The sequence below is a fragment of the Bubalus bubalis genome, chromosome 5 (genome assembly GCF_019923935.1).
Source record: "Bubalus bubalis isolate 160015118507 breed Murrah chromosome 5, NDDB_SH_1, whole genome shotgun sequence".
Classification (NCBI taxonomy): domain Eukaryota; kingdom Metazoa; phylum Chordata; class Mammalia; order Artiodactyla; family Bovidae; genus Bubalus; species Bubalus bubalis.
The window spans coordinates 58,645,709-58,669,862 of NC_059161.1; the positions used below are offsets into that span (position 1 = coordinate 58,645,709).

The 24,154-nt window shown below is 37.9% G+C and overlaps 1 protein-coding gene and 1 long non-coding RNA gene across 2 annotated transcripts in view; one reads left to right on the top strand and one right to left on the bottom strand.

Annotated features, from left to right (window-relative positions):
* LYPLAL1 (lysophospholipase like 1) overlaps positions 1-8,398 on the bottom strand; it is a 29,675-nt gene extending 21,277 nt beyond the window's left edge. Inside the window, exons 1-2 of the mRNA XM_006063750.3 lie at positions 8,244-8,398; positions 3,306-3,405 (exon numbers count right to left, since the gene is read on the bottom strand). Coding sequence (XP_006063812.1) covers positions 3,306-3,405; positions 8,244-8,337 — 194 coding nt within the window. The 5' untranslated portion in view covers positions 8,338-8,398. The remainder of the gene's footprint in view (positions 1-3,305; positions 3,406-8,243) is intronic.
* The window catches only part of LOC112585116, a 199,616-nt gene continuing 183,819 nt past the window's right edge, over positions 8,358-24,154 (top strand). Inside the window, exons 1-2 of the long non-coding RNA XR_003109513.3 lie at positions 8,358-8,542; positions 9,622-9,712. This is a non-coding gene — a long non-coding RNA (uncharacterized LOC112585116). The remainder of the gene's footprint in view (positions 8,543-9,621; positions 9,713-24,154) is intronic.

The window sequence follows — 24,154 nt, forward strand, 5'->3', positions numbered from 1 at the left end:
ATAAAGTAAAAGGAAGATTGGGAAGGAAAAAGGAACACTGCCTTTATTTACAGACAGTATTATTGTTTACACAAAAAACATAAAGAATCTACTAGATAACTACTAGAAATAAGTGAATTTAGGAAGGCAGCAAGATATAAGAGTAAGATCCAAAAATGTGTTTCTTATGTAGAGTACACAGAACTGTATTCAGTATCATGTGATAAACCAGAATGGAAAAAATTATAGAAAAAGAATGTATTTATGTATATAACTGAGTCACCATGCTGTACAGCAGAGACTGTTACAGCACTGTAAATCAACTATACTTTAATAAGAGAAAATTTAAAAGGTGTTTCTATGTACTTGTAACAATCAAATTAGAAGTCTAAACTTTCTAAAAATTCTATTTACAATACAATAAGAAAACATGAAATATTTGTGACTAAACTTAGCAAAAGATCTCTCTACTGAAAATTCTATATCACTGCTGATAGAAATGAACAAAGATCTAAAATGGTGACATACCATGTTAATTTCCTGTAAATAAACCTGCTATGGATTACATGCAATTCTAATAAAAATCCAAACAGGTTTTCTGTAAAATTGGTAAGTGGATTCTAAAATTTACATATAAATGCAAAGAACCTAGAATGAAAGAATGCTGAAAATGAACTTAATATCACCTGATTTCAACATTTGCTATAAAGCTGTAGTAATCAAAACAGTTTTGCATTGGCATTAAAACTAGATAAACAGACCAATGAAACAGAACACTCTAGATAAGAAGTCATTAAAATATGTTCACAAAATGTTACACAAAAGAGCTTATAGCAATGATAATCATTGTTTTTAAAAACTGGAAATAATCCAAATGTCTATCAACAGTAGAATGCATAAATAAATGTATGGTATATTCACACATAACATCTACTCAAAAATTTTTAAATGAACTACTGATAGGCACATAAACACTATGTTGAGTGAAAGAAGACAGACACAGAAGGTTAAATTATCCCATTTAGTTGAAATTCAACAACTGGCAAAACTATCCTACAGTGATAGAAACTGGAACAATGGTAACCTATGCGCACTAGGAACGGATTGGAAGGAGGCACAAGAAAACTTGCTGGGGTGATGGAAACGTTCTTGTAATTGAAGCAATTAAACAAGAGCATATATTCATAAAAACTGATCGACCTATATGCTTAAGGCATTTGCATTTCACTGTAAATTTTACTTGTAAAAAACATACTAGGACTTCTGGTCTTAAGAGAGTAAAAACGCAAACCAGACAAGGACAAGATGTTTGAATCTGTGTTTAAAAAAAATAAAACCTTTAATAAATTAATAAATAAAAGACAAACAAAAACATGGGCAAACAATATGAGTGGATGTTTCTTTTGAGGATATACAAATGCTCAATAAATATAAGAAATAATACTCAGTAGCATTAGCATTAGAGAACTACAAATGAAAAGCAGAAGATACTACTACACAGCTACTAGACTGGCTAAAGTTAAAAAGCCTGACAGTGGAAATTGTTTATGTGGATGTGAAATGAATGGGACTGTCAAGCTTTGCTGGTAACAGTGTAAACTGCTCTAACCTCTGTGGAAATATGTTTGGCATTCCGAACCAGAGCCAACACAGCTAAACCTGCTTCAACATTTCATTCTTACTCATTTCCATAAATATCTAGCTTGGGTGAAGTTACATAACAGGAAGCATCATTTCAAAGGTGGGAGACTAGATCCATTCTAGGACAAAACTGTGGTGAACAGGTCATTTAACCCCGCATACCAATTAGGTGGCATCAATGGAAAGATTTAAAAAGCCAGATCATATTTTCAGCATACTCTGGTAAGAATAACTTAGTCAACAAAATACTACAGTAGAGAAAAACTTACAGGTTTGCAGGTGATGGAAGGCAAAACAGGAGAGTAAATAAATACTATAAAATTTGGACAATGTCAGAAAGTGTGAAGGAAAATGTCAAAGCATGAAAATTAGCTGCAGTTTTAAAGTTTACTAAAATTAACTTTCACCAAGTACAAATTACATTAAAAAAGAGAGTTAAGAAAGGCATCCATCTACCACTGCCTCCTGATGCTATTTGAAAAGATAGTAAACAAAGGAGATGACACAGGACTTTCTATGGGCAGCGCAAGAAAAGTGTTACAATAGATGTAAAGCAGCAGCTACTTTGTGTTACCAAATGAAGCCATATTATGCTACAAAAGCAAGGTCAATAAATTTGTGCCCAAACTCCCTGCCTAAACAGAGTAGACTGTTTGAAGTATCAGTCAGAGACCTTGAAACAGCAGAGTACACTATAAACGTCAGATTCTTCTAATAACATACGGTCAAACAGCCTTCTAAGGTGTGGAATCCAAACTAAAAACTACAAACTTAGTGGCACTATAGGCTTCCTCAATTTGGGACTTGTTGGTGAAAAGTGGTCCATGATGCTTTACAGACAGCAAGTCACTGACCTCATGCTCACTCTAGATTAATCCTATTACTGGTCAGGTCCTAGAATGAACAACTGAAAACTCTTAGGAACTACAGTTCTTACATCATTTACCGCAACAAAACATACTTTTAAAAAACTCATGTCAGCAGTTAAGTCATTACACAGTGAAAATATCTGTACTGATATAAATATCCATAGTTACACATTCCTAGAACAGTATCCTTAACTATATCAAATTCTGTAAAGTCCTTCTAATTGATGCTACTTCATAAACATCCTGCCAGTGTGCTAAATTAAAAATGCCTCATATAAAACACTGCATAATAAATCACTGCATGGACAATCTTCTTTTAGGTTTCCTGTCTCAACATCACCACCTTCCCATTCCCCCTAATTTTCAGTTTCTCCCAGTACCTGCTCTATGTATCTACACTGAATTGACTGCATGTCTTACATTTTCACAAATGTCCTGGATGAGGCTTTCATGATGGCTAGACTATCCCATCTCACTTTTGGCTGTGTACTAAAACTCATACTAGAATGAAGCTTTTAAAATATAAAAAAAGTCTTTCTGTTGTGGCCACATCCCAAATTAATTGAGTCAAACCCTGGGGGTAACAAGTAGGTGGAATTGTAGATAAAATATAGGACACCAATTACATTTTAATTTAAGATAAAGAATGAATTAAAAAATTGTTCTGGAAAAAGAGGACCTCAATTTAAAATATTATAAATACAGAATTAAGCTGAAAAAACATCCAGCTGCTGTGTGTGTGTGTGTGTGTGTGTGTGTGTATGTGTGTATAATGCCACAGAGTTATACTGAGTAATGATTTAAATGACTGCATACCTGGGAGGAGCTGTTGGATAGATAACTTTTATGTGCTGGAATGTTAAATCTTGGTTTAAAACTTGCTTGATCCACGTTCTCAATCCTTGTCCAGAATCACCTGATGAATCACAAAATCGAGATTAAGTTAAAACATTTTGCCAGCACAGTGTTTTGACAGAACAGTGTATTTAAAAGCAGTCTATAACTTTCAGGTCACATAAGCTGGAACAAGAAATAAAAAAACTCTTCATAAATAAACTGTACAGAAACCAATTTATCAATGTGGACTAACTGACCAAGCATCAATAGTTAGAAATAATTCTGATTATTTTACTCCTGACTCCACCCATTGATCACTTTAAAGCCCTCTTTAAGCTTGAGTTTTTAAGTTTCCCTGTCTGTTTACAGGATATAATAGGAATAAATAAATTGATTTTTCAAAAAAAAATTACATATCTGATTTTAAACACTGTCATTTCTTATTTTATTCTTAAAAATAGTAAATTCCTAAAGTGCTTATAAACTTTTGTAATTGGAACAGTCTAAAACAATTTTCTTCGTTAAAACAATAAATTTCTTCAAAAGACGTATTCAGCATACTTTTATTTTTGAACTTGAAGAAATGAAAATTTAATTTTGATAATATGTTTACATAATCTAAAATAATGATTGTACATCCCATGGATGAAAAATAACCAAGCCTCATGCAAGAATGGATATACATGTATTTCCATAAAAAAATTAAACTATAGGTTCATTTTGTGTAGTCTTAAAGAGAAAAATCTCAAGTTAACAACTCTTAGATTGTAATCTATCAATTCATTAAGACAGCAATTTAAAAAGTATCTACTGAATACCTATTAATGTGTGAGACACTATGCTTACTGCTAGAGGGGCAGTGACAGAAAGGTGATGGGGAAAAAAAGAGTTCCTGTGCTCATAGAGTGTATAGTTTATTGTGAGAAACAGACATCAGTCAAATAACCATATACAGAAATGTGAAAGAAAGTGGCTGAAAATGTAACCACTGCAAAAGAAAAACACTTGGTGCTTCAAGGATTTCTTATATTCAGAATTACCCCCAACAAGATTCAGAGATAACTTCACTAGACTATAAGCTCCACAAGGAAAGGTTCATTTTGTGTTTAGCCTGTGAGTTATTTGTTCATCTGATGCCTAGAACAGGACTGATACAAACTAGGCATCCAGTAGATAGTTGTGGAATGGTTGGAACTGAGATCTATGGGATGGTGAAGAGTTAAGTGCAGAAGGAAAAGCAGCTCAGACAGCATAAGGCAGATGCTGAAACCCTGTACAAGGAGGAGCAGTATGGCATCGAAGAACTGAAAGGCAGAAAATGAGAGGAAGAGCAGTGAGAACATGGAGAAGCCAAGAAGGTAATTTTTCGCAGAAAGGAGGCACACTTCTAAGGATTATTCTGGAATCCTTATTCTGCAAGCTGTGTGAAGACAGGCCTGAAGGAGGACAGACATGTGGAAGGATCAGTCAGGTGGCTGCTGTTCAGATGACAGTTGCTTAGACTATGGAGTAAATAGATACTAGACATAATAAGGAGATGGAATTAACATCTCCTGCACTGGCAGGTGGATTTTACCACTGAGCCACCAGGGAAGTCGGTGAAATTAACAGAAACTGGAAACAGATTAGTTACGAGGGGTCAATCGTGACAGGTTTGGAGGGGGACAGCAAAAGTGTTTGGCCAGAGAGGAAACACAGGAAGCAGCAGGTCTGTAGATGCCGAGTATGAGGTACCAAGGGCTGAGCAAACTACAGCCAGCTGGAGGACAAAACCCAGGTCCCTAAGGGCTGAGAGCTAAGGCTTTTTAAAGAATTTTAAAAAAAAAAAAAAGAAAGAAAGAAAATGGAGAAAACAGAAGAGAAAAAGAAAAATATGTGAAGGAGAATTTGTGCAACCTACAAAACTTAAAATGGTTACTACCTGACCCTTTACATAAGTCTGCTGATCACTGCCCCACTCTATCTGCCGCCAGAATCCTCCTCAGGTATCTTTTCCTGCTCCTATCACTCTAGGCATCCTAGCCTTACTGCCATTCCTTGACTGTTCCTGGTCTTTCCCTTGTCTGTACAGTCTAACCCAATATTCACATGATTCACTGAAGTCTAGCAGCTAAAATATCTTCTATACGGTGAAATCTACTCTGATCACCTTACTTAAACTGTAATCCCATCATACATTTTATTCTCCTAATCTTGGTTTCTTTCTTTCCGAAGAATGTACTATTGTTTACCATTAATACTTCTTCCAGTAGAATGAAAGGCCCTTGAGAGCAAGGGTTTCTGTTGTTTTGTTCATTGTTGTATGCCCAGAGTCAGGAACAGTGCTTTGCACAGTGACCACATAATAGGTATTTCTTCAGTGAATGAACTCATGCATGCATGACTATTAGGCAATTGGATAAACAGGTCTAGAGCTCAAAGGAGATCTAAAATGAAGACGCATATTTGTTTCACATGAATGGAGATAAAAATAGAATCTGTGGGCTTGCATGGAATTTAGCCTGGGGAGAAAAATGTAGAGGGAATAACAGAAGAGGAGCGAGGACTGAATTTTGAGGAAGTCAACATCAATGGCCAGGGAGAGGAAAATGAACGTGCAAAATAAGCCACAAAGAGCAAACAGCAGCAGAAAGAACCAGGAGGGTTTCAAGAAGAAAGCTGAATGCTGCTGACAGTTTAAATAAAAGGATGACTTGAAAAATCCCCATTATATTTAGCAACACAGAGGTTACTGGTGACTTCAGTAAGAGCCAACTCAGTCAATTCACTAAGACTTACTATACGGGGAGAAAGCAAGTCATATAGGGTTTGGGCCTACAGACATTAAATTAGGTGAAGCATATAACAGTGCGAATTAATCTAACCTGAGAAGTGAATAAAGCTAATTAAGTTATCATGCTTTCATCATCTTAAAAGAAGGTATTGGTATTGTAGTAACTGGAAATGCTCAAATTAAGTTGGCTATATATAACACATTCCCACATGATGTTCTATGGTTGTCATATCGTATAAGAGAACCTCAAGTTTTTAAGATTAAAAAAAAAAATCTGCCTCTAAACACTTTTCTACCTTGAAAAGCAAAACTAAATGCTACAAAAGAGCATGGATCCATCCATTCACAAAGGCCAATCCTTAAAAAGCCAGCACCTGATTCTAAGAGTATAGAAATTGTTAAAACTGGTTTGCCACATTTGTATCAAACAGAAGTCAAGCATACACTGTAACACAACCACATTTATCATTGTCTAATGTAAAATCATATTCCCAGTAACTTGGAGCACCAAATACATAGGAATTGCATTATACTTGCATAAGTGGCAGGATTCTTTGGATAAACTCTTTGTTGAAAGAACAAAGGGGAAAAAAAAATTGCAGGTATAAGTCTGGGTTTCAGATACATACAGTCACAAATTTAAAAATGTCAGTAATTTGAACCTGAAAGGAGTAAGGAAAGTAACATTAAGCACAGTGGTCCAGGTGGAAACAAAGAAAAGTCTCAAGAGTTTTTCCTAAAGATATTGTGAAATAATTTATTTGTTAAAAGGACTGTAGCACTGGGGAATTTCTGGGTGTTTATAAACACCCTTGCAGCCCCACATAGTATTAGTCTCTGAGTTATATAGGCATCGCTGTCATCTTAGGCCTCTCATCTTCTAAGTATATTTCATCAGCCAAGTGTTTTCCTTTAAATATCTTTGGCCCTTTTCTTCTCTATTTCCAAAATGATATACACTAGATCACAATTTTTTCACTTTACTTCTCCAGAGCACTGATTTTGGACTCAGAGATCTGGGTTCAAATTCCAATTCTACCACCACTGATAGTAATAGCCAAGTAACCTTGGGCAAACTATTCAATCTACCAAGACTCATTTTTAAAATGAGAGTATTTCCAGGTTTCCATCCCGTACCTTTGCAATCCCCTCCACCTCCAATCACTGTCCTCTTTAAGCCTACACAAGTCTTGGCTCAAAGACCATTCCTCTGTCAAACCTAACAAGCTCTTCATCTTCCAAAAGTTTTGATAACGCCTAACCATTTTTTTCCCCCCTTAAAATTCACTTGGCAGTAAATCATGCCATCTTGGGCTCTCCCACTGCTGAGTCAAACTAAATGAATTGTTTTTACCTTTCGGTGGGGCCCCCTGAGGACACAGGCTGCGTTTCATTTCTTTAAAAAACATTCCCCAAAAACTTACCCGAAGCCGCACTAGGGATGCAAAAATTCAAACAAGAGTTTCAATCTCTTGAGAAAGAGAAAGAAGGGAAGCGGGGAAGACAGGAGTAACTACCGGTGAGAGTAAGAAACGCTATACAGAATTTGAGTACCTTTATGAAAGGCAGGCAGTGGAAGGAGAACCTGCCCCTGGGGCTCCGCTTTATTTTGGGGACTGAATGACAAGAGGGGTAAAGAGGAGAAGGAAGGAAGGGGAAGGCGAAATGGGGGCGGGGGGGGTGCATTTAAGCAGTGGCACAGTGCCTCACAGAAGGGAGTACTAATCCACTGCGGCTAAAACTCAAATCACTAATAGCTGACTGAAAAGTACTAGATAATGTATCTGTATCTAGGAGAAAACGTATCTAACTTGCTCTGTTTAAACTTGGGGGAAGGGAAGGGGCGGGGGTGACAGGTAAGGATGTGTGTGGCCAAGGGCTGCAATGGAGAATCTGAACAGACGGCTGGCCAAATGACGGGGCACAAAGGCCAGAAGCGAGGACCGCGGGGCAGTGGCCGCAAGACAAGAAAAAGGAAGACAAGCGGATACAGCTGTGGACAGGTTACCAGCCCCTGGGTCCACATCCGCGCGGGTTAGCAAGGAGGCAAAGTCACGCGTGCCTCCACGAGGGCAACACTGGGGGAACCGAAGAAGGGGGCATTCCCCATGCTGCAGTAACCTGGACGGAAAACTGTAATCCACCTGAGCCATGCAGAAAGATCAGCGAGGCGCTGTGCCTCCCAGCCGGCGAAACCATGCAGCGTCGCAGGCGTGCTGAGCCCGACGGGGCCGCCATGACTGCCGCCTGGACCAGAGCTGCGCGGGCCCCGCCCCTACGCCGTCCTGCGGGCACGCGCACGTAGGCGCGCAAGGGGCGCGCCTGGAGACGCGCTTGCGCAGCGGGGTTGCACAGAACTGCCTCTGGGTGAATTCTGAGGCCAGTTAGGCTGTACTGAGGGTTTGGATTTGCTAAGACTGGTGTCATACAGGTGACTCCTTTGGTAAGGCTAATGGATATACTTATTTGCTGTAGGATTTTTCAACTGCAGTCCTAAAACTCAAGGTTGCTTTTTCATTTGGAGACATATAGGTGTTATGATTTACCACTGGGCCACCTGGGAAGCCCTATGTGAGTATCTGAAATAGCCAGATTCATCAAGACGAGTAGAGTAGTGGTTACCAAGGGCTCAGGGGAGCAGGGAATGAGAAGATATTGTTTAATGGGTACAGAGTTTTTGTTTGGAATGATGAAAAATTTCTGGAAATAGTGGTGATGGTTATACTACATGGTGAATGTATTGTATTTAATGACACTGAAACTTATCACTTAAAAATGGTAAATATTTTGTTGTGTAGATTTTATTACAGTTTTTAAAATACCCAAAAAAAAAAAGCTTAAAAGCTTTCTATATCAAGGCCTAACAGTAGAGATCTTTTAATACTGATGGCTACAGCCCCAGTAGGGGCTTCCCAGGAGGTGCCAGGGGTAAGGAATCTGCCTGCAAAGCAGGAGACTCAAGAGACATAGGTTCAATCCCTGTGTCGGGAAGATCCCCTGAAGTAGGAAATGGCAACCCACTCCAGTATTCTTGCCTGGGAAATCCCATGGACAGAGGATCCTGGCGGCCTACGGTCCAGGACCCACACAGTCAAACATGACTGAGTAGGCGCATATGCAGCCCCTGCAGGTGGCTCCTGCCTCCTGTAAAATTCAACAAGAAACTGTAGAACTTTTAAGTGCCCTTAAACACTAGCCTTCCATTCATTGTAGACTGCACCATATTTAAGCAACTGGCACTTTTATTTGCTCAAGGTAATTTTGTTACTCTCAGTTGACTAAACTGCTTGTCTTCATGGATCAGATGCCAAGATAAGCTCTAAGCTATCACAGTGTTATACCAATGCTGTCCATGGGAATGGCCCTAAATGCCATTAGTTAAGCAGATCAAAAAGAAGCTGAGTCATTTCTCAAGTCTCTAGATCTTCAGCAGAGAATACTGAGAACAAAGTAATTAAGGAGGACAGGCTGGGATGGACAGAGCTCTGATAGCCAATTCTCAGAAATTGCTTCTGTCTCTAGAACTGCTTTCCCCACTTGAATTCTGAATAACTTTCAAGAGCCAGGTGAGAAAAGGGTGGTGTTATAGAAGAGACCACTGGATATATGCCAGGTAAGGCTTTGAGTTCTACTCTTAGAACTCCATTTACTGCCTGAAAAACTTTGCTGTGCCCTACCCCTATGCTTTTGAAATGACAAGAAAAATCAGAAACATAATTATGATGATTATTGTTGCTAATAATAGTAATAAACTCCTGAAATTCATTGGGACTTACTAAGTGTGAAGCACTTACGACAATAAGTAAATTCCTGTAAAACTGAGACAAGCTGGAACCTGGGGCCTGGGACCCTTTGCTGCAGTGTTTGCACCTGGATAGATACCTCCTCCAGCAGCAAAATATTAATACAAAGAAACTATAAGGGACTAAAAATAACTGTGTGCATGTGCAGTTGGGGAAAATTATGGAAAACAAGATACCGAAAGACCAACTGCCACTTATGAAGAGCTAGGAGCTAAAGCAGGGGACTGCATATGCTTCCTGTACATAGCACTATCAAAGCAGGAGGCAAACCAGTTAAGCCACGCCTCCAGCCCAACCCCTGGGCACACCCCTACCCTCTCCATATATAAAGAGCTAGTTCACCACCACCGACCCTCCCCCTTCCCCCAGGTAAGCAAGGGAGTAAGGAAACCTGTTGCTTGTTCTTCCTCCCCTCTGCTGCAGCAGGGACTCCAATAAAGTCTTGTCTGAATTTTTTGTCCAGCCTCTTATCAGTTCCTATTGATTAAGGAGCCCACAAAACCTGGTTGGTAACAAAACTGAGTACTATTACTATCTGTTTTGGCCAGTGAGGCTCAGAGGGCTAAAGAACTTGGCTCAAGGTCATACTGCTAGTCATTTGTAGAGCCTGGATTCATATATTGGTTCTAGATAGATAGTGAAATCTCTCAGTCGTGTCCAACTCTTTGCGACCCCATGGACTGTAGCCCAGCAGGCTCCTCTGTCCATGGGATTCTCCAGGCAAGAATACCGGAGTGGGTTGCCATTTCCTCCAGAAGATCTTCCCGACCTGACTCCAAAGTCCAGGACTTTAACTGTTACATACATTTTATACATGAGTTCACAAAAATTAGAGTATGTTCCAACTATTATATTTTAGAAAAAAAAAAAAAAAGTGCTTCTGGGATTTTAACAATAGCTCTTCAGAGTCTTAATCGATTAGGAGTTCCTGTGTTTCTTCAGATATCCCCAAATGTCCTGGTTTTAATTCCTGATTTGCTCATATACCTTGACTGAGCATCAGTTCATCTTGAAGGAGCATTAGTTTAAGCAGGTACCTGAATGCTGGGATTCTGAGTTTCACCTAAAACTTGAGCCTTCCCAGATTTAGGATCATTATTGGAATAAGCCAGATTTTTCCAGACCTAATCAAAATACCCCTTTGTTTCCAGTGATTTCAATGCTTAGCTATTGTTGCTATTCCTTTCATCTTTATTTATAGAACAAACAGAAGGTTTTAGATTACTGTATTTAAAAATGCCATCTGGTAGGCAACTATTGAAAAAAAAATGTTTTGTTCCTTTCATGTAACTTTGTTTTGTAACTTTCATGGTCTTTTCATCCATTACTTTGAAATGTAATTAAGTTTCAGGATGGTTGTTTGCTTCTTTTTATGGTGGATCTTTTGCCCTTTTGAATTTGGGGGAAGAGTTATCCTTGGGAGATTTTTGTTCATACACTCTTTTACTCTTTGCGTATCTCTTCTTTTTGTTGTTGTTGTTACTCATTTCCTCTCAGCTAATCTATATGCCTTTTGCTGATACCCTTTTGGTAACTTCATTGTTTAAACTCAGAACAGGTAAATAAAAGCAAAAACAAAGTAAAAACAAAAAAACAATAACCAACCCTCCCTTTTTGCAGGGTTTTAAGCCCCATTTGGATCTAAAGATATAAATGGTAGTGTTGGAATTTAGTTTGCTGCTATATATTTAGAAATCCTTAAGAACATATTTATTAGTTTAAAAAAAAATTGAAATATTAGCCATTTAGAGTAGTGTATTTGGTAGTTTCAAATGATGACAGTTAAATGGAATCACTTTAGTCATGAAGACAAGACAGTTTTTATATTTGCTTTCATCATTCTAGAGCATCAAATCTTACCCTCTCCATTGATTGGTTTTTATCTGTTGCATTATTCCAAGGGACAGAGAAACACATGCAGGCACACACACATATATAACTGATACATAGTGGACAGAATGTCTCAGCATTAGGTAACTTTGTAAATTTTGTAAGTTAGCAAAGTAAATTCCTTTATACTTTCTCCTTATGTTTTATGAAAGAAAAACTAGAAAACACTTAAAGGTCCTGAATTCTTATTAAACAATAAAATTGAACTTTTTAGAAATGAATGGCTATATGAGATTATAAACTTTAGTATAGTTATCTTCTCAATTCTAGGGACCTTAAATTTTTTCAGTTCAGTGCTTCTGGATACAGATGTGAGGAGTCCTCCTACTTTACCCCACTATTCCTGCTAGATATACATGGCATACATACATGGGGTCTTTGCAGACCAGGAGGTCAGCAGGGGCATTGTCTGCTAGGCTGAGGCAGCATGGTGGGGATGATACATGCCTTACTCAAATGTGGACTAAATACAGTCCTGAAGTATGGGCACTTATCACTCCTGCTGTATTATTGACAGAGTGATTCACATCAAAGCAGTGTCTAGGCCTTGGGCGAGGACAGTGGAAGTTTCTGCCTCAACCATAGGCTAGGTGTCAGTCTATGTGACTGGACACTGGAATGGTGTTCTCTGCATTGCCATATGACTCTTCTTTAGGAAAGGGATCATCTCCCTTTTGAGCACTTTCTGTGATGAGTTTCTATATTTCTAGGCTACTTTCTGGAGACACCTCCTAGTCAACTTCCTCTAAGTCCTTATACTCCTCTTGGGAATCCCTCTATTGATCTTCATAATGTCTGTGGACTCTCCCATCCATTCTTTACTCTTGCATGACAGATCCTGATGGCTCTTCAGTTTCAGAGAAAGAGTTATTAGCAACACCTAACCAGATCCTACTCCCTTGAGGGCAGGGAAGGCTCAGTCTTCAGACTGTCCCATGGGCTGGGGGGAAGATGATGCATGCCATACATGTACATTTTTTCAGGAAAAAAAAAAAAAAGGAAAATAAAAAGAGCAATTTCCCTATTAATACAGTCTGAATGTTTATATCCTGCCACATTCATTTAAGAACAGATGAAATATAGATGTAATCATAATAGCATGCAATGAGCAGAGTATTGAAGTGATATTCCAACTTCAGGAGTAACAAGCTATATAACATTATACAGGCCATTTAGTCTCTTTGGACCAGTTTTTCCAACTATGAAATCAAGGAGTAGGGCTTGGTAAACTCTCAAGTTCTGTGATTCTACGATCATGAAGGAATTTAAATTTGTGACACATGCCACTTCTATAAATTAATTTAATTATTCTTTTAATATTATGGCTCAAAACTCTTTATTATACTGCACACACTTTTGTTTAGTAATATCAGAAATATCAGCAAATATAATTTTCCTTCTTCCTTGTGTGGCTGATTTTAGTACCTTTAGTCTCTACTTTCTTCCTGATGGTTTCTAAAAACCAGGAAAAAGGGTTTAAAGGATCTTTTAAAAAAACAATCAGATCATACCAATCCATCTTTGCAATTTATAAAGTAAGTGCAATGTATTCTGAAGTGAACTTCTAGTTATCTATCTCTATCACTGATCAATGGAAAATATTTATGTAAAAGTATGACAATGGATTTTCTATTGTCATATCTATATTTTATTAGAATATACAGAAACTGTAGAATCCTCTTCAATTCATATTCTAAAGGCAAATACCATTCCTTTGTCTAATTATACTTTCAGAGAATTTTTTAACAAAACGCTGGCAAAATGTGAGCCTTTAAGGGAAAATTTTTCTTTGTATAAGTTAAAAATGGATACAAGTAGATATATTAAAAATAACTGAAAGCAGGGTCTTGGAGAGATAGTTGTACTCCTATGTTTATAGTAGTAATATTCAAAATGGTCATGGAGAAGGCAATGGCACCCCACTCCAGTACTCTTGCCTGGAAAATCCCATGGACGGAGGAGCCTGGTAGGCTGCAATCCATGTGGTCGCTAAGAGTTGGACACGACTGAGCGACTTCACTTTCACTTTTCTCTTTCATGCATTGGAGAAGGAAATGGCAACCCACTCCAGTGTTCTTGCCTGGAGAATTCCCTGGACAGAGGAGCCTGGTGGCCTGCCGTCTATGGGGTCGCACAGAGTTGAACACAACTGAAGCGACTTAGCAGCAGCAGCAGCAGCATTCAAAATGGTCAAGAAATGGAAGCAGCCCAAATGTCCATCAAGAGATGAGTGAAGACAAAGTAATGTATATAGTACAATAGAATATTTTTCAGCCTTAAAAAGGAAAGAAATCCTGTTACATGCTATAACATGAGAGAACCTTGAGGACATTACGGTGAGTGAAATAAGCCAGTACGAGGGGACACGTACTCTGTGATTTCACGTATGAAGTACCTAGAGTGGCCAAATTCATAGAAACAGAGATTATAATGATGGTTACCAGGGGCCAGGGCAAGTGAGAAAAGAAGCATTGCTGTTTAAGCGTGCTGTGCTGTGCTAAGTCGCTTCGGTCATGTCCGACTCTTTGTGACCCCACGGACATAGCCTGCCAGGCTTCTCTGACCATGGAATTCTCCAGGCAAGCTTATTGGTGTGGGGTGCCGTTTCCTTCTCCAGGGGATCTTCCCAACCCAGGGATGGAACTTGCAGTTCTTATGTCTCCTGCATTGGCAGGCAGCTTCTTTACCAGTAGCGCCACGTGGGAACCCTTAATGTGTATAGAATTTCACATTTAAAAGATGAGAAAGCTCTGAAGATTTATCTCACAGCAGTGTGACTGTACTTAGCACTTCTGAACTGTACGCTTAAAAATGGTTAAGAAGGTAAATTTTGTGTTATGTGCTACTGTCATTATTTAGGTAAATAGATGCAAGGGACGAAACAGGAGTTTAAGGCAGTAATTATTCAGAAAGTTAATTTGGCACTCATTACGTATTTTCATTTGTATGCATTTTGTTTCATTTGCTTTCACAGAGTTTAAGAGAATATAAGAATATATGTGAAAAGATACATTTTTATTAAACAGTGTTGAAAATCTACAAACCCACACACAATTTCAACTAATTTAGACCAAATTGTCAGTGTTGTGTGGTGAAAGGTGCATTTGGTTTGAGGTACAAAACCTAAATTTAAATACTTTTCCTCTCAGCCCTTATACCTACTAAACCATAATTTCCTTAGGTGCAAGACCCATTTTACTTGCAAGACCTATATTACTCATCTTCCTGAGATGCCTAGAATGGAATCCTAAATATTACTTGTTGGAATTGAATTATACTTTTAATTGAGTTATATTTTGAAGAAAAAGTATGAAGGAGGGGTAAAACTCGACAACCCAGTAGAAATATACCTGACGTTGGTCATGTTGGCGGTAGCCAGGAAGAGCCAGAAATGTGGACAACCAGACAAGGCCAAAGCCAGGATCACAATATTAAGACCGGTCAGCTTCACTTGGAAAGCAGAATGTTTTGAAAAATTACAAAATGCCTTGTCAAGAAATTCTGTAGTGGGAATAAAGCAAACCTAAGATATGAACCTGAGTGAAAAGAAGAACTAGGTCATAAGGACAAGGAAAAGAATGAGCCATAATCCAGGAATGGTGGTTGCTTAAAATGTGGCATATGTGATTGGAGTGTACAGGTCAACCAGCCTGTGAAGATAGGACGTTGTCCTGTGACAAGGCTGTTAAATTGATGGTCATGTTGGAGAGGGGATGGTCATGGTCTCCTTTAAGAGATTGTGATTCAGCTTAAAGTTATGGGCCACCTCAAGTGAAAGGGAGACAAACACACCCTAGTGCACTTTGGGGGTTTTCTGAATCCACCAAACGACTCCCTAGAAAAGTGTGGACCTCAGGTGCTCCATACTCTTCTGTGTTTAATTATGAGATTAATGTTGACAATATCCATCCTGTTCCCAACAAGCAGGGCTTATGAGAAGCCTCTGCTTAAATCCTCAGCTAAACCTTAGCACTGTCCACCTTGCGCTAGCTACCATATCATCCAGCTTCATTGGTAGGAGAAACATGGTTAACTTCTATAGAGATTGTCTCCAGAATTTTTTCATTATATGTACTCTATCACTAAAAAGATTTTAGCATATCTCTTATATTTATGTATGTTATATAATATATTATTTAGTAATTCAGTATATGCATATGCAACATAAATAAAAGTAGAAATCTGAAAGTTTGGGATAAAAATAAGATATAAACAATTTTAATATCTTCTTTCTGCAATCCAAAGGACTATCCTGTAAACTCTTGAGATCAAGTTACCCTATTTAGAAAACTCTTTTTCTGGAAGATGATACTTGCATATCTGAGCATAGCAAGAACAAGGAAATGAGGTCATTTTTATGGGAATGCTTCATTTTAAGAAAGCATGATATACATCTTCACGTCTATATATATCAGACAAATTAAATATGGTATAATTTGTATTTCAATGAGTGTCTATTTCTTTGACATTTTGGAAGACACATTGGGTTTTTTCCATCTTTCTCTTCCCAGTGCCTCGATAGTAAAAAGATTCCTCACAATTCTTTCTTTCAAAGGTGCTTTTGCATCTAATATAAAGTTTGCTTTTACAAAAGAAGTTTTCAAAACACTCTTCAGGAACACCCTCTATTTATTTCCCTGTTTATTCCTGGAGACAACCAGTCTGTCCTACTCTTTTCATCGTATTGAACAGCAAGAGTTCTCCTGATGTGCTGTGCCCACGCTGGGCCCCTTTCCCTTTTCCCCTTCTAATCTCTCAGCCAGGGATATCTCTCCCCTCCTCATTCATTCTTCAAATGTCAAATCTATCTTCTCTTCCTTTGTCTGATCCTTATGGAGCCCAAATGCCCCCACCTACCTGCTCCTCTGATACGCACGGCCACCACAAACCCCGCATTTGCACATTCGACCGTTTACTTTCCTGTCTCCCACTTCCCACTCCCCCACCATGGCCCTAAAATATCAATGAAAATAAAGATCTTGTCTAGCCTGGTTGCTGTGTGATCACCGGAGCCTTCGAAAGCAGACGAGGAAGGCAAAAGACCCGGTGGATGGATGATGCAGAAGGGATGATGCAAACCTTAAGAATGACTTGACTCCCCGTTGCTGGCTTTCAAGCTGGAGGCAGGGGACTGTAAGCCAGAGAATGCAGGCAGCCGCCAGAATGTGAAAATAGCTGACAAGAAACTGGGAAACTCAGTCTTAAAACCACGTGGAACTGAACTCTGCCCCACAGCCTGAATGAGCTTCAAAGCAGGTTTATCCTCAGAACCTTGAGAAAACCTTGATTTTTGAATCATAGAGCAAAGAGCTAGCTGAGCCATGCTGTGCCTAGACTTCTGACTTAATAAATGGCTGTAATTTTTAAGTCAAAAAATAAAGAGCTTCCATTTAATGTTGCCACTGTGCTAAAACCTGTGCAATGATTCTCTCACTTGAAGGCAGGCTGCAGTTGTGTATTTGTGTGTGTGTGTGTGGGCATGTGCACACGCATCCGCACATGTGGAGATAGAACTGTTGTTTAAGTTTTTCTCCCATTCTCCCCATTACTTTATATTTGCGCAATTATTATAGAATGTGTAATAGACAAAGGATGTTCACAAATATCATTCACTACAGCTGTGTCATTAGGAAAAGCACAAGAGAGAAATAAGCAATCTACTTAATAATTTCCATTTTTAAAAACACTAAACACTAGCTTTTGGAACTTTCACTGGCAAAAATCACAACTTCTTGCTTCAATTTGCAACAGTGATGGTCTTTGAAAAACTGTTTATCCGGGTAGTTTATTTCTTTCTTCTAACAATTTGTATATTCTTCTTACTAGCATGGAAGTCTAAATGGAAAAATATTAATAATATTTTGTTTATGAACACAAGTGGGTTGACTCTAATAAAAATATTGATTCATGTCTTCCTTCTCTGTGAGAAATGCCACCCATAAAGTTAGCTGGCACTTGCTTTTAATAATAATATAATTTCATGAAAGCCAAAAAAAAGTACATACCTTCCACTTGCAAAAGTGTGAATTATTTATTTTTCTTAACAAAAAAATATAAAGCACATCAGTGTTCAACGTTAGCTGAAAACAATTTAGCAGCAAATTTTAACTAGACGATGTAAGACATCAAAAAGGCTTGTCATAACATAGACTGTAAGAATGTATATCCCTTTCTATAGAGCACAAACATAAAATTTTAAATCTAAAAAAGTTTAAAAGATAAGGAATAACCAGCTTTCATTGTTAGTTTATTTCCTGTTTTTAAAAAAGATTCACATATGCTATATAGATTTAAATCTTCCTCTTCTCCACGAAAAGTATCCCATTTATGTAAGTTTTTTACATCATGCAGGTGGAGTTGATAGACAAAAAAGTGTGCTTCATGGTTATGAAAATCATCACATATACTAACAATTCCCATCACTTACCTCTCTAGTCAGAGAACATTTCTGCTCAGTCACATGGTTAACATCTGGAAACCACTTGGGGTAATACCTACCACCAATTTGTTGCTTATTCAGGGAAAACTTGGTAGAATGGAGCTAGAGAAAGTAAATTCCGAGTTTCCTTCAACACACACACACACAGACTCAAATCTCATCATTGTCTTTAAGCGATTCGTTAGACCAGAGAAAAGACTGAACTATCAATAAATATATTCCTTGTCTTAAAACAAACTTCCAGAAAACATAAAAACATACTGCAAATGAAATGTCTTGATTACTTCAGTTCACACAGGTCGTGATTTTTCATTTTGACCCATGGCCCTGGTCATAAACACGAGGTACATGCAGTTTTTCTTATAAGCTGTACATTGTGCAAAGCACCAAGCTTCCCTCATCACATCATTCAGGGGCTTGTTCATTTCTGAGTAAGGAAAAGAAGAAAACCAGGGAGTGTGGTATTGAAACATCAGCCAGACTCTTTGTACCTAATGGCAGCCATTTCTTAACTGCGTCCCATTGATCTCCAAGGCATTTTCAATAGGATCAATTGAAGAAGCCTCTCTAGGGATTTCATTTCAAAGATTCACATGATCTAAAGAAGAAAGAAAAGACACACAAGTCCTGTAAAGAAACAAGTATTTTTCACCCCTTTTCTATAGTGGTCCATGTCGCAAGTTAGAAAAAATGTTTCTCTTTATGTTCAAGGGTTATGCTAATCATGCCAATAATTTAGGGATCTGAACCTTAAAATGAAGTCCTTTGAAGAGAGAACTTTAATTTGTGGCTATGGCTGTTGTTCTCTAAGGCTGTCATTGTTTATAATTATTTTCTTTCTTAACCTGTGGTTGACTAAATCCAGTCCTCAAAAGATGTCACCACATGCCACATGGCTACAGCCCAGGCTGCTCTGCTCAGCTGTCTTGACTACCTCCTACATTGTTTGAAAAAAAGTGCTTTATTTTATCCCTAAGAAGGTTTTTGTCTGGCCTGGCTGTTTTGCTGTTGATTCACTTAAGCTTATTTAACCCTTTTGGTTATTTTGTGCCTAGTCCAGTGAAGTTGCATTGTGATGGCTGTCATTTGAACTCAAGTAGAGGGAAAAAATCTCATACTAAGTGATACAAAATCAGGGATTACTCACATATCCATGTGTCTCATTAATTTAAAATTATCTAGTATTCACCACTTCTCAAAATGAAGTCAGAGTCTTTTAAATATATATATATACACACATACATATATATTATTATATATTATAATATATAATGACATATATATATGTATATGTGTATATATATATAATCTTCTCTTCCAAAACTTTAGCCAAGTTAGGTGGTAATGGTTTAGTTGCTGTTTTGTCTTACTCTTGTGACCCCATGGACTGTAGCCTGCCAGGCTCCACTGTCCATGAGATTTCCCAGGCAGGAATACTTGGGTGGGTTGCCATTACCTTCTCCAGGGGATCTTCGCAACCCAGAGATTGAACCTGTGTTTCTTGCGTGTTCTGCATGGGCAGGTGGATTCTTTATCACTAGCACCACCTGGGAATAACTTCACCAGAACACCGGCAGGCAGTCATTTTTTAGATTACATCCTATACCTCATCTCCAATTCCAGTGGGTAACCCAGTCCTGACCCATTATGATTTCCCAATCTGCCCTCACCTCCATCCTGAAAATCACTACCTAAATTCAGGTAGTCTTTGTCTCTCCCTAGTCTATTAAAAAGGACCTAATGAGTCTCTCCCTATAGCCTCTTTCAATTTACCCAAGCAGTGTCCTTTAAGTTATTTCTGTGTTGCCAGAGCTACCTTGTTACATACATGACCATGTCACTCCTCTATTTAGAAAGAAGAATCAACTCTGATCTGAGATGTTTCTAAAAGTTAGCTTGTCCTTTGTGTCTTCCCAAGTTAAAATGTGGTCTGTGTATAAAGGCTGGTTGGGATGACCAGTGTATAACTTTTGGCCACATGGTTTTTACTTGAGAGGTTGTTCTTATTTTCTTCTTTTGTTCAAAGTTCCAAGTGACATATGTAAAACCATTTCTTCCTCTTTCCAGATGCAGTTCCCTCTGCTCTAAAACAGGTTTCTCCATGTAACTGGTCGCATCCTAGACCCATCTGCCTGCTGTTGCAGTTTCCCTGTACTTCAAGGAAGCCGTGTTAAATGATGGAATTTGGGTTTCAGTGAGTTCTCTTAAAGATGCCTCATTTATTTCCATACAATAATCTTTTCACTTGGCATAAAAGTTAATGTCACTTTTATAAGTGCTTGCTGAAACTGAAATGTCCAGTGTGCTGGCTTTCCACCTGGAATAAAATTAGGCTTAGGATTAAAAGGACTCACTACATTGAAGAAGGCCCTGGATTTTTAAAATTATTTTAGAAGATTTCCTATTGTTATTTTGCATTAAACATGTGCAAACTAAGCTATGAAGCCAATTAAAGTTGCTTCTGATTGACTGCACATAAACATTCTTATTCACTATCAGTGCCAGCTTGAGCATTATCCAAGTCTTAACGCATGGATCTCCCCACTCCAGCCACCACCAATCATAGCTGGGAGAATATGATCATATTTTTCAAGCCTTGTATAGGATTTGTAAAGGCTCTTCTACTCTACCTCTCAGTGTAAAGTATTATTTCATAGAAGACTGAAAGCTTGATTTTGTGTTGATTTTTAAGCCTTTCACACAACATAAATATAAAAAGCTTTATCTGAGTTTACTTGTACTGTCTCACTCAAGATGGATCTTAAAAATGCTTTAAGAATCTCCTCCTTGTTCGTCACGTGTTAGGGTGTGTGTGAGAGCAGGAAAAAAAAAAGCCAAGGATTAAGTTTGTTTATCTTAAAATTTTTAGCTTGTCGTCAATCATTTCATTTTAATGTGCTACATCATGCTACAGTAATTGTTTTAACCAATTTTCTGCTGACCATACCAAACCTGTGAAATCAATTTAAAGTTGTTCCTTTTGAAATTTCTCTCCAAAAAACAAGGAAAATATAGTTTTGAAGTGATTATAGGAATAATCACAGTAAAATTCAACTATTTAAGTACAGTTTGAACTTACATTTTTCTCTACTGGCTCACAATTTCTAGCATATTTGTCATGCAAGGCACTAGGTTATATATATATTTTGCAGGATATAAAACACCCAGATTAAATGGGTCAATCAGTTCATTAACTAGTTAACTAACTTCCTACCTCACTTTTTCTCTATTTACCTAGCTGTTGATATTTGTTTAGGGGAGCCAAACATGATACCCTGAAAATCATTCTCATAAGCTTATTTACTCCACATAATAGAAGTTTTGTGATACAAAATCACACAATTATAATGTTCTTTTTAAAACACACACACACAACCCTTCCCCCATCTAAAAGAAAAGTTATAAATTTAGGCCAATATAAACTTGTCAGAGTTCTCGCTCTCAATTTCACACCAGGGCGTGGTGCTGCACAGCTGGGGAGCTGAGCTAATAAGTGTTGAAAAATGAAAAATGCTGCTTTATGGCATCACATAAACTGGCAAAAAGAATACTTTTACCTCCACCCCATTTTTGACAAACAAATGGCAAAATGTAGATGCTGTAAGAATGAAATTTTATGGTATTAGACCTGTGGGACAAACAGAACGGTCTTGTGGGACTTTCTTTTTAATGAATACTATATGTAATAAGAAGTGGCATAACATTTATAAAATCTAATCACTTTTGTTCCATTTTTGAACCCCAAAGGGGTCATTTCTAGGAAAGCGGTTGGAAACACTGAATAATGATCTATTTATCCAGTAGTGAAACAGGATTATCCCTTTTACAAGGAGACTGAGTTTTCCCTAACAATGTAAATGCTATAATATGAATGCACACATTGAGGTTTTCGAGGAACACCAGGTACAACAAACATTTATCAAACACCTATAATGGCATTCAGAAAGTAAGGCTGAGTCCTCTTAGGTAATTTACATTCGATACTGAAATCAGGACGCAACTGATCTTCTTGGGTTGATTTTGTTTCCTGTCTGCTGGTCATTCACTCATTCTAACTCATCAGCCTTTCCTTCAGCACTCAATCTGCAAACATCTAGTGCAGGCTTACCATGTCCAAGTGCATAAGCCTACTTGAATGTCTAAAGTCACAAGAATGACACCATTAAAGCAAGATGACCCACATTTATCATGAGCAGAAATCCCTTTATGCAGGGGCTAGGAACCCACCTGACAGAGCCAGAACAGGGTTAGCAAGGAAAAAGCCAAGAGCATGCACAGTCAGGGTACATTCCATCCCCATAGAGAAACTCTGGACTTCACTGAAGGGAGGCGACAGAGCAACTCAGGACCCTCCTCTAAGGCTTCTAGATATTGCTGGGGTCCAGTAGCTGGGAATTTCCAATTACATTTAAATAACTATGATTATCTATTTTATATATACCTTCCCTGATTTTCCATAGCTAGAAATATAATGTCTCTCCTCTAAACTTGCTAAAATTGTATCTGAAACCTTCTTAAAGAAGTTACTAGTATTTACCTTACCTTATAGATACGTATACTTCTTGTCTCCCTACAAAATGTAAACTCCTAAGGGTAGGACTAAAGTTTGATATATCCTTTACTCACCCACAGTATTTAGCACAGTGCATTCTGAATATTCTATCATTTGGTTGAATAAGTATCTTCAATGGAGTCAAGCATACGTAATCTAATATAGCCTCAGATAATACTACAGTAGTAAATAAAGGCAAAAATATAAATACTAATTGAGAAAACTAAAAAGCATGACTACTATTGGGAGGAGTACCATTCAGGCACTCTAAATCATGTGCTAACTAAGAAGTAATAGGACAAATGAGGGAACTCTGACTATAGTTTTTAAAATGTGGAATTACATGAATAAGTCACTGAAAAGTGACTTTCCCCATATTCCCCAAAGATTTTGAATATACTTTATAGGACATAGTCAAAGACTATAGTTACATGTGCAGTCATATTATCATTTTTATGTTTCTTAATTTAATAAAATGCATCACTGGATTATTTCCTCACAAACAAATGCAAATTCTGCAAATGCAGATGATTTCCAGGAACCATTTCCCCATCACTGTTATTAATCTCAGAGTTACTACTACAAGTTATTACTGAATCTACAATTACATACACTGAAATGGTAAAAACAAGAAGGATTTTAGTTGATTGTAGTAGGTTCTAACTATTAAGTAGGTGGCATTGAAATGTATTTTTTTCTCATCACCCTGCTTTATACTCCAAGCTATAGAGAGGAACCATAAATTCTTTAAGAATATAGACTTGTCAATTATCTTTGTTTTAGCGCTCAGAATATAGCTGGCAACCTACCAGTGCTATTGACATTTTGTCTTCCCTGGTGGCTCAGCTGTAAAGAATCTGCCTGCAGTCCAGGAGATGCTAGTTCGATCTCTGGGTTGGGAAGCCCTGGAGAAGGAAGTGGCAACTGTTCCAGTATTCTTGCCTAAAAAATTCCATGGACAGAGGAGCCTGGTGGGCTACATACAGTTCACAGGACTGTAGAGAGTTGGACACAATGGATCAATTAAACACAGCAATAACAAGTGTAAAAAACATAGAAGGACCAAGAGTAAAGACAATGAGTCCACCTTTGCCCAGGTTATTTGAGGTGTCAACAGAAGTTGGTGACTGTTGGAAATACGTATCTAAAGCTTAGACTGAGGGTGGAAGTAAACTTTGGGAGTCATCAGTATCAAGGAATCAGATAAGACCATGAGAATTGAAGAAATTACTGTTAGAGAAAATTGGTAGAAGGAGGGAAGAGAAACTAGGAAAAAACACTTTTTAAAGACCCATATTAAAAGACTAGGCGGGGGAAGAGAAATCAGTGAAAAATTCTCAGGAGGAATCATGAAGGTAGAAGGAAATAGGG